This window comes from Symphalangus syndactylus, chromosome 17 (genome assembly GCF_028878055.3).
Source record: "Symphalangus syndactylus isolate Jambi chromosome 17, NHGRI_mSymSyn1-v2.1_pri, whole genome shotgun sequence".
Lineage (NCBI taxonomy): Eukaryota > Metazoa > Chordata > Mammalia > Primates > Hylobatidae > Symphalangus > Symphalangus syndactylus.
The window spans coordinates 13450369-13467105 of NC_072439.2; the positions used below are offsets into that span (position 1 = coordinate 13450369).

The 16737-nt window shown below is 53.5% G+C and overlaps 1 protein-coding gene across 5 annotated transcripts in view; it reads left to right on the forward strand.

The window, feature by feature from the left end:
* Positions 1-16686, forward strand: part of TJP3 (tight junction protein 3) — a 39696-nt gene extending 23010 nt beyond the window's left edge. For 3 of the 5 annotated variants that reach the window (XM_063620709.1, XM_055248387.2, XM_063620707.1), the window contains 15 exons: positions 1277-1436; positions 1857-1965; positions 3057-3130; positions 3293-3359; positions 3588-3744; positions 5659-5767; positions 6006-6243; positions 7485-7696; positions 9984-10079; positions 12041-12111; positions 12638-12848; positions 12929-13029; positions 13978-14265; positions 16005-16051; positions 16455-16686. In XM_063620709.1, coding sequence (XP_063476779.1) covers positions 1277-1436; positions 1857-1965; positions 3057-3130; positions 3293-3359; positions 3588-3744; positions 5659-5767; positions 6006-6243; positions 7485-7696; positions 9984-10079; positions 12041-12111; positions 12638-12848; positions 12929-13029; positions 13978-14265; positions 16005-16051; positions 16455-16557 — 2043 coding nt within the window. In that variant the 3' untranslated portion in view covers positions 16558-16686. Of the gene's footprint in view, positions 1-1276; positions 1437-1856; positions 1966-3056; positions 3131-3292; positions 3360-3587; positions 3745-5658; positions 5768-6005; positions 6244-7484; positions 7697-9983; positions 10080-12040; positions 12112-12637; positions 12849-12928; positions 13030-13250; positions 13507-13977; positions 14266-16004; positions 16052-16454 lie in introns of those variants that run through there. The other 2 variants (XM_063620708.1, XM_063620710.1) reach the window with 2 other exon arrangements.
* The last annotated feature ends 51 nt before the right edge of the window (positions 16687-16737 follow it).

Consider the following 16737-nt stretch of genomic DNA (forward strand, 5'->3'; position numbering starts at 1 on the left):
AAATGTCAGTTTCTAGTATCCCCATGGGGTTGTCTGTTTCTAATACTCTCTAGCTTTGATGTGCATCAGAGAATCATGTGGGCAGCTGACTCCTGCACCTACCCTAGGTGACTGGATGCTAATGACCCAGTCACCAGGTTTAGGGGAGCTGCCCTGCCCTAAAGGATGGTTTCTTTCTGGATTCTTCCCCTGAAAGTCTGTTTCTAGTGACTCCTAGTGTTTGATCTCCAAATTGCTTTCAGCTGATTATTTCCAGTGTCTTCAAAAAGTTATCTGTTTCTTTTTTTTTTTTTTTTTTTGAGACAGTCTTGCTCTGTCACCCAGGCTGGAGGGCAGTGGCACAATCTTGGCTCACTGCAACCTCCGCCTCCGAGGTTCAAGTGATTCTCCTGCCTTAGCCTCCTGAGTAGCTGGGATTATAGGTGCCCACCACCACACCTGGCTAATGTTTGTATTTTTAGTAAAGACGAGTTTCTCCATGTTGGCCAGGCTGGTCTCGAACTCCTGACCTCAGGTGATCTGCCCACCTCAGCCACCCAAGGTGCTGGGATTACAGGTGTGAGCCACCATACCTTTTGATATGGAGTGTCACTCTGTCACCCAGGCTGGAGTGCAGTGGTGGGATCTTGGCTCATTGCAATCTCCACCTCCCGGTTTCAAGTGATTCTCCTGTCTCAGTTTCCTGAGTAGCTGGGACCATAGGCACCCACCACCATGCCCTGCTAATTTTTGTATTTTTAGTAGAGACAGGGTTTCACCATGTTGGCCAGGCTGGTCTTGAACTCCTGACCTCAAGTGATCCATCCGCCTCTGCCTCCCAAAGTGCTGGCATTACAGGAGTGAGCCGCTGCGCCGGGCCCTAGATGTCTGTTTCTAGTTATCTCCCAGAAGATTGTGTGTTTATAGTATCTTTTAAGTATCTGATACTCCTTCTCCTCCAATTAGAGTTGTTTATAATGTCACCCTCACATCTGTTCCTAGTATCTCCTGAGAAATTTCCACTTTTGGTAAGAAAGGAGAGTCAACCTGTTTCTCATTTTCCCGTGTCTCCCACCCCTCTTAGAACATTTTCTGTTTCTAGAATTCGGTGTTCTGTTCTTGGTGTGGTCTCCACTCACAGAAGGAATCCAATTCTAACACTTTCCTTAGGGAGTGTCTGTTTTTAGCAACCCCTGGGGGAATTGTCTGTTTCTAGTTCCCCCCACACCAAGCTGTTTCTACTGTCTCCCATCTCTCATTAACTCACTTCCGCTCTTTCATTCCTGGTCCCTTTCAGATCAACGGGGTGTCCAGCCAGAACCTGTCACTGAACGACACCCGGCGACTGATTGAGAAGTCGGAAGGGAAGCTAAGCCTGCTGGTGCTGAGAGATCGCCGGCAGTTCCTGGTGAACATTCCGCCTGCTGTCAGTGACAGCGACAGCTCGCCATTGGAGGGTGAGGACCCAGAGGGTAGGACCCGGGAGGGGTTGAATGGACGGCAGGGAAGGTGGGAAGCCCCAGGCAGGGCCAAGGAGGAATCAATGAGCCTGGTCCTTAGAGGATCAGAGAATGACAAGAACTAGCTGAAGGCCACACAGCAAGTCAGGAATACGGGGGTGGGGGCGATCTCGGCTCACTGGGTTCAAGCGATTCTCCGCCTCTTGGGTTCAAACGATTCTCGTGCCTCGGCCTCCTGAGTAGCTGGGATTATAGGCGTGAGCTGCCGTGCCCAGCTCCAGAGCTGCGTCTTCTAACTGAGCTTCTGACTTTGGTCTAGGGCCCTTTGTTTAGAGGGGTCTTGATATGTCCCTTTGTAAAACGGGTCCAGCCCGGAAGGCGTGACCATGGCTGATGAGATGCCCTCTCCCCCTGCAGACATCTCGGACCTCGCCTCGGAGCTATCGCAGGCTCCACCATCCCACATCCCACCACCACCCCAGCATGCTCAGCAGAGTCCCGAGGCCAGCCAGACTGACTCTCCCGTGTAAGTATTGCCCATCGGCCAGAATAGTCGGTGGAACGGAGAGGGGAACGCGGGCATAGCTTTCCAACTGGGGGTAACCTTGAGGACGCAGTCCTGTATTTCTAGCATACGCCTCAAAATACCTCCAGCCTCTACCCATAACCCAGTTCCAAAGCCGTGTCCGCATCTGTAGGTGTTGGTTACAGCAGCACCCCACTTCTTAGTATCAAACTCTGCCTTAGGCCGGGCGCGGTGGCTCACGCCTATAGTCTCAGCACTTTGGGAGGCCGAGGAGGGTGGATCATCTGAGGTCAGGAGTTCGAGACCAGCCTGGCCAACATGGTGAAACCCTGTCTCTACTAAAATACCAAAATTAGCCTGGCGTGGTGCCAGGCACCTGTAATCCCAGCTACTTGGAAGGCTGAGGCAGGAGAATCACTTGAACCCAGGAAATGGAGGTTGCAGTGAGCTGAGATCGTGTCATTACACTCTAGCCTGGGCAACCAGAGAAAACTCTGTCTCAAAAAAAAAAAAATTTTTTTTTCCTCTATTTATTTATTTGTTTTGAGACCAAGTCATGTGAGACTGGCTAATTTTCATATTTTTGGTAGAGATGGGGTCTGTATTGCCCAGCTATGTTGCCCAGGCTGGTCTTGAACTCCTGGGCTCAAGCATTTGGCCTGCCTCAGCTTCCCAAAGTGCTGGTATTACAGGCGTGAGCCACCACGCCCAGCCCAGATAAATTAAAATTCTTTTTATTTTGTTTATTTATTTATTTTTTTGGAGACAAGGTCTTGCTCTGTCGCCCAGGCTGGAGTGCAATGGCATGATCTTGGCTCACTGCAACCTCTGCCTCCCAGGTTCAAGCAATTCTCCTGCCTTAGCCTCCTAAGTAGCTGGGATTACAGGCATCCACCATCATGCCCCGCTAATTTTTGTATTTTTGTAGAGACGGGGTTTAACCTTGTTGGCCAGGCCGGTCTTGAAATCCTGACCTCAGGTGATCCACCCACCTCGGCCTCCCAAAATTCTAGGATTACAGGCCTAAAATTCTTTTTAAAATGGCCCCTTGACATCCACCCCTGCCTCACTCCCAATCTGTTCCCCACCAGGGAGAGCTCCCGGCTTCGGCGGGAAGGTTCAGTAGATTCCAGAACCATCTCGGAACCAGGTGAGCAACGGGCAGGTGGGTGGTGACTCTGAGCACCCCTGTCCCTGATATTTCTGATCCCCGACAGCAAGGCTGTGCCAGGCAGAGCTGGGGGAGGTTGGCCTGAGCCTAAGTGGTGAGACATGGTTTCCTGAAAAGGACTCGAGGCTGGAAAAGAGACTGGCTTTTCCCTTTCAGAGTTGCCCAGGGAAAGCAGCTATGACATCTACAGAGTGTCCAGCAGTCAGAGCATGGAGGATCGTGGGTGTGTATCCCAGAAGAAAACCCACCGCTCAAAACTCCTACATCCCCAGCTGCCTCCCTCATCAGCAAAGTCCTGCCTGCCTGTATCCATTGTGTTGAATGGGACCATTAAGTGGGGATTTTGGGGAAACTGAGGCCTGCAGGGGGTGGGGGCTTTCCCAAGGACAATGCCGAGCCCTCCGTCTGTCCGCCCACTCTGGTCTGACCCCACCTCTACCTCCCCTTGCAGGTACAGCCCCGACACGCGGGTGGTCCGCTTCCTCAAGGGCAAGAGCATCGGGCTGCGGCTGGCAGGGGGCAATGACGTGGGCATCTTCGTGTCCGGGGTGCAGGCGGGCAGCCCAGCCGACGGGCAGGGCATCCAGGAGGGAGATCAGATCCTGCAGGTGCTCCAGGGACAGCTGGCCAGCCCCACTGATCATGGGCTTGTAGTGTGCTAGGTCCTGCCCTTGTCTGTTATAATCCTCCCCTCGGGTCCACCCTGGGGACTATCGAGACCCCAGATGGCTATTTGAACATTTCGGTGTCCCCTTGGCTGTGTCATGATTTTGCTGATGTCACGACCTTATCTTCCATTCCAGATCGTGACCTCATCATCCAGTTACAACTTCCTTTTCTGTGCCTTGACCTTATCTGGGTTCATCTTTTTGTTGTTGTTGTTTTTGGGACGGAGTTTTGCTCTTGTTGCCCAGGCTGGAGTGCAATGGTGCGATCTTGGCTCACCGCAACCTCTGCCTCCCAGGTTCAAGCAATTATTCTGCCTCACCTCCTGAGGAGCTGGGATTACGGGTGTCCACCACCATGCCTGGCTAATTTTTTTTTTTTTTTTTTTTTTTTTTTTTTTTTTTGAGACAGAGTCTCGCTCTGTCACCCAGGCTGGAGTTCAGTGGCGCAATCTCGGCTCACTGCAAGCTCCGCCTCCCGGGTTCACGCCATTCTCCTGCCTCAGCCTCTCCGAGTAGCTGGGACTACAGGCGCCCGCCACCACACCCGGCTAATTTTTTTTATATTTTTAGTAGAGACGGGGTTTCACCGTGGTCTCGATCTCCTGACCTCGTGATTCGCCCGCCTCGGCCTCCCAAAGTGCTGGGATTACAAGCGTGAGCCACCGCGCCCGGCCTAATTTTTATATTTTTAGTAGAGATGAGGGTTTCGCCATGTTGGCCAGGCTGGTCTCAAACTCTTGACCTCAGGTGATCCACCCGCCTCGGCTTCCCAAGTAGCTGAGATTACAGGCATGAGCCACTGTGCCTAGCTAACTTTTTTTTTTTTGAGATAGAGTCTTGCTCTGTCACCCAGGCTGGAGTGCAGGGATGTGATCTTGGCTCACTGCAACCTCCGCCTCCCAGGTTCAAGGGATCATCCTGACTCAGCCTCCTAAGTAGCTGGGATCACAGGTGGCCGCCACCATGCCCAGCTAATTTTTGTATTTTTAGTAGAGACAGGGTGTCACCATGTTGACCAGGCTGGTCTTGAACTCCTGGCCTCAAGTGATCCACCCGCCTCAGCCTCCCAAAGTGCTGAGATTACAGGCGTGAGCCATGGTGCCCATCCTGGGTTACAATCTTGTTGTTCATGTCATATGACGTTGTTCATGTGACAGCCTTGTTATCAATGTCACAATCTCCTTGTTATCAACGTCAGGACTTTGGGTCATAGCCTCATTGCCTATGTCATGACCTTGTCTGGGTTGCAATCCTCTTGTTCCTGACATGGCTGTGTTGACCGTGTCATGACCCCGAGAGCAGGTGGCTGTGTCTGTATATTGCTGTCCATGTCATGACCCGGAGAGCAGATGGCTGTGTCCATTGGCTGTGTCCATATATAGGCTGTGTCCATATATTGTTGTCCCAGTCATGACCCTGATGGTAGGCATCTGTGACCCACTGTGTGTCTATATATCGTTGTCCCTGTCACGACCCTGTGACTACTGTGACTATGTCTGAATTCTTTTGAGCATTTCACAGTTTCCACCGAGCTCCATGCCATGACCTCTGTTCCCATGTTTTGATATTGACAACCCACCATGACTTTGTTATCTGAGGGCCAGCACAGTGCCTGTGCCCCGGTTTCTGTGTCAAAACCCTTGTATCCTTATGATGCCACCAGCTGTCTGTGTCACACATCACACAGCCATAGGGTGATACCCCAGTCAGAAAGCCCTTGGGGAACTACCGGGGCCCTTGGCAGCAGCTCTGGAAGCAGTTGGGGCTGAGTTTTGCCCAGAGGAAGGTCCAGGATCTCATGCACGGCCAGGAGGTACCAGAGCTTTGTCTACAGCCGCACTTGCTTTCTGGCAGGTGAATGACACGCCATTCCAGAACCTGACACGGGAGGAGGCGGTGCAGTTTCTGCTGGGGCTGCCACCGGGCGAGGAGATGGAGCTGGTGACACAGCGGAAGCAGGACAGTGAGTGCGTGTGGATGTGGGTGTGCCTGTGTGTCGGGGGGGAGGACCTGGCTGTGTGGCCTGGTGGTGAGTGCAGGGATGTGGTTGAATCTGCATCTCTGCACCCTCCCTGGCCCCTGCAGGGAGAGTGCCCCAAGTCTCCCCGGTGGGTTCCCTCCAGCCAGGCCCACTCTCGGGCAGGGAGGGCTCAGATCAGGCAGCAGCCCAGGCAGCTCATGTGGCCTCCCGCTCTCCCCAGTTTTCTGGAAAATGGTGCAGTCTCGCGTGGGCGACTCCTTCTACATCCGCACGCACTTTGAGCTGGAGCCCAGCCCACCGTCCGGCCTGGGCTTCACCCGTGGCGACGTCTTCCACGTGGTGGACACGCTGTACCCGGGCCCTGGGCAGAGCCACGTGCGAGGAGGCCACTGGCTGGCGGTGCGCATGGGTCGTGACCTGCGGGAGCAAGAGCGGGGCATCATTCCCAACCAGAGCAGGTGGGGACTGCGCGCTCCTGCAGCGGGGCCCTTCTGCTTCAGCCTCAGTCTCCCTGTTAGAAATGGGCTCGATATCGGCTGGGTGCGGTGGCTCATGCCTGTAATCCCAGCACTTTGGGAGGCTGAGGTGGGCAGATCATGAGGTCAGGAAATCGAGACCATCCTGGGCAACATGGTGAAACCTTGTCTCTACTAAAAATGCAAAAATTAGCTGGGCTTGGTGGCACACGCCTATAATCCAAGCTTCTTGGGAGGCTGAGGCAGGAGAATCGCTTGAACCTGGGAGGCACAGGTTACAGTGAGCCGAGATCACTCCACTGCACTCCAGCCTGGCAACAGAGTGAGACTCTGTCTCAATAAATAAATAAATAGGCACGATATCACTGCTTAGTGATGTTGGTGGTTCAATCTCAGGAGGTCCACAAAAGGCTTTGGGCGGGCCCCAGTTGGTACTGGTATGAGCTTCCTGTTGTTGCTGTAAAAGATGCCCAGAAACTTGGTGGCTTTAAACAACACACACATCCTCTTACACTTCTGGAGGGCAAAAGTACTAAAGTCAAGGTATGGGCAGGGCTGGGCCCTCTCGGAGGCTCCAGGAAAGAACCAATTTTCCACCTTTCCCAGAGTCTAGAGGGGCCGCATCCCTCAGCTCGGGGGGCCCCTTCGTCTCCCTTCATAGCCACAGCACAGCCTCTTCCAGTCTCTCTCTGACTCTCACCCTCCCACCTCTTCTTGTGAGGACCTGTGAGGACATCGCGCCCCCTGGGTCACCCAGGATCATCATCCACCTCAATAGCATCAGTTTAATCCCATCTGCAGGCCAGGCACGGTGGCTCACGCCTGTAATCCCAGCACTTTGGGAGGCCAAGGTGGGCAGATCACGAGGTTAAGAGATTGAGACTATCCTGGCCAACATGGTGAAACCCCGTCTCTACTAAAAATAAAAAAATTAGCTGGGCGTGGTGGCGGGCACCTGTAATCCCAGCTATTTGGGAGAGCGAGGCAGGAGAATCGCTTGAACCCAGGAGGCGGAGGTTGTAGTGAGTCCAGCCTGAGTGACAGAGCAAGACTTTGTCTCAAAAAACCCAAAATAATAATAATAACAATAATAATCCCATCTGCAGCGTCCCTTTTGCCACACGAAGTGGCCTGTCCACAGGCTCCGATGGGTAGGACGAGGATGTCTTTGGGGCCGCCATGCTGCTGACCCCAGTGCTCAGTATGTCCCCTCTTCTCCCCAGGGCGGAGCAGCTGGCCAGCCTGGAAGCTGCCCAGAGGGCCATGGGAGTCGGGCCCGGCTCCTCCGCGGGCTCCAATGCTCGGGCCGAGTTCTGGCGGCTGCGGGGTCTTCGTCGAGGAGCCAAGAGGACCACTCAGCGGAGCCGAGAGGACCTCTCAGCTCTGACCCGACAGGGCCACTACCCGCCCTATGAACGAGTGGTGTTGCGAGAAGGTGGGGCCCGGGGCGGGAGGGGCCCTGGGGAGGCCTCACCCACAGCTCCTGGTGCACCTGTTCACTAACATCCAGCCTCTAAAAGGCACAGTCTTGGCCGGGCGTGGTGGCTCACGCCTATAATCCCAACACTTTGGGAGGCTGAGGTAGGAGGATTGCTGAGGCCAGGAGTTCCAGATCAACCTGGGTGGTAAAGCAAGACTACATCTCTACCTCAAATTTATTTATTTATTTATTTATTTATTTATTTATTTATTTATTTATTTTACACAGAGTCTTGCTCCGTCTTAGGCTGGAGTGCAATAGCGTGATCTGAGCTCACTGCAACCCCCGCCTCCCTGATTCAAGAGATTCTCTTGCCTTAGCCTCCCTAGTGACTGGGATTACAGGCACCCATCACCCCGCCCCCAGCTAATTTTTATATTTTTAGTAGAGATGGGGTTTCACCATGTTGGCCAGGCTGGTCTTGAACTCCTGACCTCATGATCCACCCGCTTTGGCCTCCCAAAATGCTGAGATTACAGGCGTGAGCCACCACGCCCGGCCTCTACATCAAATTTAAAAAGATAGCTGGGCATGGTGGTGCATACCTACAGTCCCAGCTACTTGGGAAGCTGAGGCAGGAAGATGGCTTGAGCTCAGGAGGTGGAGGTTGCAGTGAGCTATGATCGCACCACTGCACTCCAGCCTGGGCCACAGATTGACACTGTCTTCAAAAAAAAAAAAAAAAAAAAAAAGCATGTTTTTAACCACTCTCCTTCTATCAAAAATACTTTTGGGGCCGGGTGCAGTGCCTCATGCCTGTAATCTCAATAGTTTGGGAGGCTGAGGCGGGTGGATCACCTGAGGTCAGGAGCTCGAGACTAGCCTGGCCCACATGGTGAAATCCCATCTCTACTAAAAGTACAAAAAATTAGCCAGGTGTGGTGGCGAGTGCCTGTAATCCCAGCTACTCGGGAGGCTGAGGCAGGAGAATCACTTGAACCCGGGAGGCAGAGGTTGCAGTGAGTGGAGATCATGCCATTGCACTCCAGCCTGGGCAACAAGAGCAAAACTCCGTCTCAAAAAAAAACAACCAAAAAAACTTTTGGGTTATTTTAGGGGACAGAAGGAGACAGGAAGGGGGTTCATTCCTTAAAAATCTATTTGTGTCTCCAACAGAAATATGGTGCAAGGCATGTAGATAGCCTTATAAAAGGAAAAAGAAATAGCAATAATAATAATTTTAATAATTTATCTTCTTTGACCGGGAGTGGTGGCTCATGCTTGTAATCCCAGCACTTTGGGAGGCCAAGGTTGGCGGATCACTTGAGCCCAGCAGTCTGAGACCAGCCTGGACAGCAAAGTGAGACTCTGTCTCTACAAAATAAAAAATAAATTAGCCAGGTGTGGTGGTACGCCAGTAGTCCCAGCTACTCGGGAGGCTGAGGTGGGAGGATCCCTTGAGCCCAGGAGGTCGAGGCTGCAGAGAGCTATGATCATGCTGCTGCACTGTAGCCTGGGCAACAAAGCCAGACTCAAAGGGGAAAAAAACGCCTCATCCTGATTTCAGGAAGGGAAGAGATTAAGCTCTTATCAGAGGAGAGGGTATTAAAAACCCAGGTGCAGCGATTTTCCAAATAAAACCACAAAAGGGGTGGGAATAGCAAATTGCCCGGGGTGGGTGGACCTTTTGAGAAAAGCTTTTGATACTGCCATCGCGCTGCTGCCCCAACATCCAGATGAAAACATCTTAGAAATACAAGACCACACCGTTAATTTCTTTCTTTCTTTCTTTTTTTTTTTTTTTTTTTGAGACGGAGTATCGCTCTGTCACTCATGCTGGAGTGCAGTGGTGTGATCTCGGCTCACTGCAACCTCCACCCCCTGGGTTCAAGCGATTCTCGTGCCTCAGCCTCCCGAGTAGCTGGAATTACAGGCGCCTGCCAACATGGCCGGCTAATTTTTGTATTTTTAGTAGAGACGGGGGTTTCACCATGTTGGCCAGGATGGTCTCGATCTCTTGACCTCATGATTCACCCGCCTCGGCCTCCCAAAGTGCTGGGATTACAGGTGTGAGGCACCGCGCCCAGCCCACAACAGTTAATTTCTATCCCCAGCCAGTGAAAGCATAAAAATACGGCCAGGAAGCCTGGAAAAAGGGGAGAAAAAGAGGCCGGGCACGATCCTCCTGCCTCGGCCTCCCAAAGTGCTGGGATTACAGGCTTGAGCCACCGTGCCTGGCCTGACACTAGCAGTCTTTAGCCGCAAATGGGACCAATTCTTTCACTGTGTCTCTGCCCCTCAGCCAGTTTCAAGCGCCCGGTAGTGATCCTGGGACCCGTCGCCGACATTGCTATGCAGAAGTTGACTGCTGAGATACCTGACCAGTTTGAAATTGCAGGTGAGAAGCCAGATTCCCTGGAAACCTCATTGGTGAATCGTTTCACAACTGTTTTTTTGTGGCGGGTCGGGGGAGAGTTAGAATAATGATGGCAAATATGAAGCAGATGAGCCGCCAGTGCCCCCTCCCATACCCAAGCCAGACATCCTCAATCCATCTTGGCACTGTGTGTCTGGATAGAACCTCCAAATCCTTCTTAACACAGTTCACCAGGTAGCCATTGCCAGTTGAGGCAAAGTGCCACCTGTTATTTGTTTAGAAGTTTATTGATCTTCTGAGACAGCACTGAACAGGACAGGCAAGGTCCCTGGAGAAGACTCCAAATTAACAACTGTAGAAACAATTGGCCGGGCGCGGTGGCTCACGCCTGTAATCCCAGCACTTTGGGAGGCCGAGGCGGGAGGATCACGAGGTCAGGAGATCGAGACCATCCTGGCTAACATGGTGAAACCCCATCTCTACTAACATTACAAAAAATTAGCCGGGCGTGGTGGCGGGCGCCTGTAGTCCCAGCTACTCGGGAGGCTGAGGCAGGAGAATTGCTTGAACCCGTGAGGCAGAGGTTGCAGTGAGCCGAGATCATGCCACTGCACTCCAGCCTGACGACGGAGTGAGATTCCATCTCAAAAACAAAAAGAAACAATTAAGATAGACTAGGAGGCCGGGCGCAGTGGTCAGGAGTTCAAGACCAGCCTAGCCAACATGGTGAAACCCTGTCTCTACTAAAAACACAAAAAATTAGCTGGACATGGTGGCGCACGCCTGTAATCCCAGCTACTCAGGAAGCTGAGGCATGAGAATCGCTTGATCCCAGGAGGCGGAGGGTGCAGTGAGCAGAGATCACGCCACTGTACTCCAGCCTGGGTGACAGAGGGAGACCCTGTCTCAAAACAAAAAACAAAAAATAGTTAAGATTGCAAATTTTGGCTGGGTGTGGTAGCTCACGTCTAAAATCTCAGCACTTTTTGGGAGGCCAAGGAGTGAGGATGACTTGAGCCTAGGAGTTTGAGACCAGCCTGGGCAACATAGCAAAATCACGTTTCTATAAAAGAAAACAGAATTTTTTTAATTAAAAAAAGATGCAAATTTTATGTCTTTTTTTTTTTGGGGGGGGGGGTAGGAGTCTTGCTCTGTTGCCCAGGCTGGAGTACAGTGGCAGGATCTCGGCTCACTGCAACCTCTGCCTCCTAGGTTCAAGTGATCCTCTTGCCTTAGCCGCCCCAGTAGCTGGGATTACAGGCACGCGCCACCATGCCCGGCTAATTTTTGTATTTTTAGGGGAGACGGGTTTTGCCGTTTGGCCAGGCTGGTCTCAAACTTCTGACCTCAGGTGATCCACCCACCTCAGCCTCCCAAAGTGCTAGGATTACAGGCATGGGCCACCGTGCCCAGCCAATTTTACGTCTTTAACCACAAAAACAAAAAGAGGGGATGAGGTCATGTCTCCCTCCTTGAACCCCTCCATGCCAGGCTGTGTCTCCTTCCTGAAACTTCACACAATCCAGGAGGGCTTCCTGGAGGAAGCAGTGCTCCTCTCAGGTCCTAGAAGACAAATAGGGGCAAGAGTGGAGCTTCCTGTGGGGTCGTAGCCTGAGCAGAGCCCTGGAGTTGGGACTGAGTCTGGGAGAGCCAGGGGCTGCAGCTCAGACTCAGCAGCAGGCCTCTGACCCTGCGACCTTGAGCAAGTGGCCTTTCGTCTCTGAACCTCAGTTTCTCCACCTGCCACATAGGCCAGTACCAGCCACCCACTCCTCAGGAGGAGGTGAGGGCTGAGGTCAGGAGGGGATGTGAGTGCAGTGCCTGGCACTTGGCCAATAGGAGTTGCTGCTGCTGTTAGGATTTCTCTCCACGGCAATGGGGAGCCATGGTGGCTTCTTGAGCAGGGGAGGGGCAGGTAGGCATGAATTTGAGGGGATGGGGGCTGCCCTCCTGAAGCTGCTGGTCCTCTCTCCCCTCCACAGAGACTGTGTCCAGGACCGACAGCCCCTCCAAGATCATCAAACTGGACACTGTGCGGGTGATTGCAGAAAAAGTAAGCCGGGTCCTGCTACGGGTCCCATTTCATGGATGGGGGAAACGGAGGCCTGGGCATCCAACTGGATGTTCTGACCTGTTCTCAGCCCACACCCCACAAGTACAGTCTCCCATGGAGCCCCTTTTGGAGGCTTTGTGAGGCAGGAGGCCCGAGACAGACAAGGGCTTCTCAGAGTCAAACAGCAGCCGGCCCTGGGCAGAGGCAGAGAGACTCAAGTTCGGGCTTTGATGCCCAAGATGCTGTGACCTGGACTACTACCATCCCCATCCCCACCATGCTAGCCTGTGGATGTGAGAGGCTGGGGTCCACTCAGACCTCAGACTCTTCATCTTTCCATCTTTTTTTCTCTGTCTGCCAAGATGCTGTGGCCTGGGCTGTTACCACCGCCATCCCCAACATGCCAGCCTGTGGATGTGAGAGGCTGGGGTCCACTCAGACCTCAGACTCTTCATCTTTCCATCTTTCTCTCTCTGTTTACCCTGCTGCAATCCCCCTCACCCCAACCTCCGTGGGCCTGTCCCAGGACAAGCATGCGCTCCTGGATGTGACCCCCTCCGCCATCGAGCGCCTCAACTATGTGCAGTACTACCCCATCGTGGTCTTCTTCATCCCCGAGAGCCGGCCGGCCCTCAAGGCACTGCGCCAGTGGCTGGCGCCTGCCTCCCGCCGCAGCACCCGCCGCCTCTACGCACAAGCCCAGAAGCTGCGGAAGCACAGCAGCCACCTCTTCACAGGTGGGGGGGTGGGTGTCCCAGGGTAGGCGGGTGGGCCCCGGCCTGAGTCTCCTGCGCACACTAATGTCCCCTCCCTGCAGCCACCATCCCTCTGAATGGCACGAGTGACACCTGGTACCAGGAGCTCAAGGCCATCATTCGAGAGCAGCAGACGCGGCCCATCTGGACGGCGGAAGATCAGGTACTGCCGCGGTGCGGGTGGGTCGGGGGCGGGGGGCCCCACAGACCCTGTGCAGGGCCAGCTGGGGTTTGAGACCTCTGTCAGGAGTTAGGGCTTGGTCAGGGATCAGGATTGTGGCCGGAGTCAAGATGGGACATGAGACAAGGGTGTTGGACTGCAACTTGGGTGAGATGAGATTGGAGGAGCTGTTTTTTTTTTTTGTTGTTGTTGTTTGATTTGAGATGGAGTCTCATGTCACCCAGGCTGGAGTACAGTGGTGTGATCTAGGCTTGCTGCAACCTCCGCCTCCCGGGTTCAAGCGATTCTCCTGCCTCAGTCTCCCGAGTAGCTGGGACTACAGGCAAGCGCTACCAGGCCCAGCTAATTTTTGTATTTTTAGCAGAGACAAGGTTTCACCATGTTGGCCAGGCTGGGCTCGAACTCCTGACCTCAGGTGATCTGCCTGCCTCAGCCTCCCAAAGTGCTGGGATTACAGGCCTGAGCCACCACGCCCGGCCTGGAGGAGCTGTTTTGAGAATGGAGTCAGTGGGGCACCATAGCTCACGCCTGTAGTCCCAGCTACTCAGGAGGCTGAGGCAGGAGAATCACTTGAACCCAGGATGCAGAGGTTGCAGTGAGCAGAGATTGCGCCACAGCACCCCAGCCTGGCAACAGAGACTCCTTCTCATAAAAGAGAGAGAGAGAGAGAGACAGAGGGAGAGAATGGAGTCTTCTCTTGGGGCTGGAGTCAAGGTTTGGGGCTCAGCTTAGATTTGGGGGCTGAGCCTCTCAGGTGAAGGTTCAACGGATACAACTCATCCTGGAAATCAACAGTGAAGCCTCCGCTGAGGCTCCAGGCTCCAGGCTCCCCGCCTTGATTTGGGACTGGAGTTTGAAGGTGGGGGATGTCGTGGGTGGCGGCTGGGGTCCTGGCCGGGGCCAGCCGCAGCATCCACACCCACCCCACAGCTGGATGGCTCCTTGGAGGACAACCTAGACCTCCCTCACCGCGGCCTGGCCGACAGCTCCGCTGACCTCAGCTGCGACAGCCGTGTTAACAGCGACTACGAGACGGACGGCGAAGGCGGCGCGTACACGGATGGCGAGGGCTACACAGATGGCGAGGGGGGACCGTACACGGATGTGGATGATGAGCCCCCGGCTCCAGCCCTGGCCCGGTCCTCGGAACCCGTGCAGGCAGATGAGCCCCAGAGCCCAAGGGATCGTGGGAGAATCTCGACTCATCAGGGGGCCCAGGTGCGTCGGACATGGGGGGCAGTCCTGGGAAGGGTCTCTGGAGGGGATGCCAGCACACAGCAGACGCACACTGGGAGGCTGTTTTCTACCAAGACGTCAACGAACACGGCTTCCCTGCTCAGACTGGTTTCTGGGACTCAGACCTGGGGTAGCTAAGACCCACGTGGCACTGAGCAACTTGAAGCATTTTTTTTTTGAGACGCAGTCTCACTCTGTTGCCCAGGCTGGAGTGCAATGGCACAATCTTGGCTCACTGCAACTTCCACCTCCCGGGTTCAAGTGATTCTCCTGCCTCAGCCTCCTGAGTAGTTGGGATTACAGGCATGCGCCACCACACCCGGCTAATTTTGTATTTTTAGTACAGACAAGGTTTCTCCATGTTGGTCAGGCTGGTCTCGAACTCCTGCCTCAGGCTCCCAAAGTGCTGGGATTACAGGTGTGAGCCACTGCACCCGGCCTAATTTTTTTTTTTTTTTTTTTTTGAGTTAGAGTCTCACTCTGTCACCCAGACTGGAGTGCAGTGGCACGATCTCGGCTCACTGCAACCTTGGCCTCCTGTGTTCAAGCATTTCTCCTGCCTCAGACTCCCAGGTAGCTAGGATTACAGGCAAGCACCATGCCCAGCTAATTTTTTTTTTTTTTTAAGGTATTCGTAGTAGAGACAGGGTTTCACCTTGTTGGCCAGGCTGGTCTCCGATTCCTGACCTCAGGTGATCCACGTCGGCCTCTCAGAGTGTTGGAATTATAGGCGTGAGCCACCGCACCTGGCCTCCAGCCAACATTTTAACCTCTCTGTGCACCTGTTTCCTCATCTAGGACACAGGGTGGATGGTATCAGGCTTGGTGGCATAGGGCGGTGGTGAGCACTCAATGTGCTCAGCCCAAGTCTTGGCACATAGTAGTTGCGTGTCTTTTTGAACTTGACCTAACCTATCTATGTATTTTATTTTTAAAATTTTAGAGATAGGGTCTTGCCGTGCTGCCCAGGCTGGAGTGCAGTGGTACAATCATAGTTCATTGCGGCCTCCAACTCCTGAGCTAAAGGGCGCCTCTCACCTCAGCCTCCAGAGTAGCTGGGACCACAGGTGTGCACCACCACCCACGCCCAGCTAAGTTTTTTTCATTTTTTGCAGAGATGTGGTCTTGCTATGTTGCCCAGGCTGGTCTCTAACTCCTGGGCTCAAGTGATCCTCTTGCCTCGGCATTTCAAAGTGCTGGGAGTAAAGGTGTGAACCACAGCACCCAGCTGTAGTTGGGGTTTTAACAGTAACAAATGTGTACGTAGCTCTTGTGTATATGCCTCGGCATCTTCTTCTACACCCTCTCTGGGTCAATGTAAAAATCTATGAATCGATGACATCTCTGATTAGAATGATTTTCCTGGGGTTGTGCAGTACCCAACCTGCTCAACTGTCCATGGCAGGCTGCATATAGAGCAGTCACTATCCTAAGTCCTTTACGTACATGAACTCATGGCAGTGGCCCTATGAGGACTTGCACAGATGAGAAACCCAATTCCCCTTTTGCTGACAGGCTAGGAGGTCTTAGCTAAGGCCTTCCCCTATCCCAGCCTCAGCTTTCTCATTTAGATTTGGGGATAACCTGCAGACTTGTCACGGGGTTAGCAAGTGGGCAGCATGGCCCCGGACAAGGTGGCGGATGGGATGGAGGTGGTTATTGATCTCGACTTACCATGCTCTGGGGGGAATTTTGAAGCTCTTCTCTCCCTCTCCTCCAAGGTGGACAGCCGCCACCCCCAAGGTCAGTGGCGACAGGACAGCATGCGGTAAGAACCCCATATTCCAGATTGGGGGCCCTCAACCCTTCCCTTGGGACTCAGACTCTGGGGTTAATAAAGAGATCTAGATTCAAGCTATGTCTTCATGGTGCCCCTAGCCTAGTGGGGAAGACAGAGCCTGCCAGAGCCTCTCTAAGCCCCATATAATCAGGGCCAAGGGAGTAGGAATACACTTCCTGGGAAGCCTAGGAAGGCTTCTTGAAGGGCAAGACATTGCAGCTGGGGCTTTGAGGGATGCATAGGAGTTTGTTAACAAGGCCCTACCCATGAATGCCCAGATGTGCTTATCTCTGCCCACACCCACTGTGCCTAGCACAGCCAGCCTCAATTTATGGTGAGAAAGCTCACACCCTCTCCACCTACAGCATCTATTCTATTTCCTGATCCCCAGAACCTATGAACGGGAAGCCCTGAAGAAAAAGTTTACACGAGTCCGCGATGCGGAGTCCTCTGATGAAGACGGCTACGACTGGGGTCCGGCCACTGACCTGTGACCTCTCCCAGGCTGCCAGCTAGTCCGTCCTCCTTCTCCCTCCTTGGGGCTGGGACTCAGTTTCCCGTACAGAACCCACAACCTCGCCTCCCTCCGCCTGGTCTTTAATAAACAGAGTATTTTCACAGCACTGGCTTCTAGTGGCTTCCGGGAAGGACAAGAAGCCCCGGGCTCACTTTCC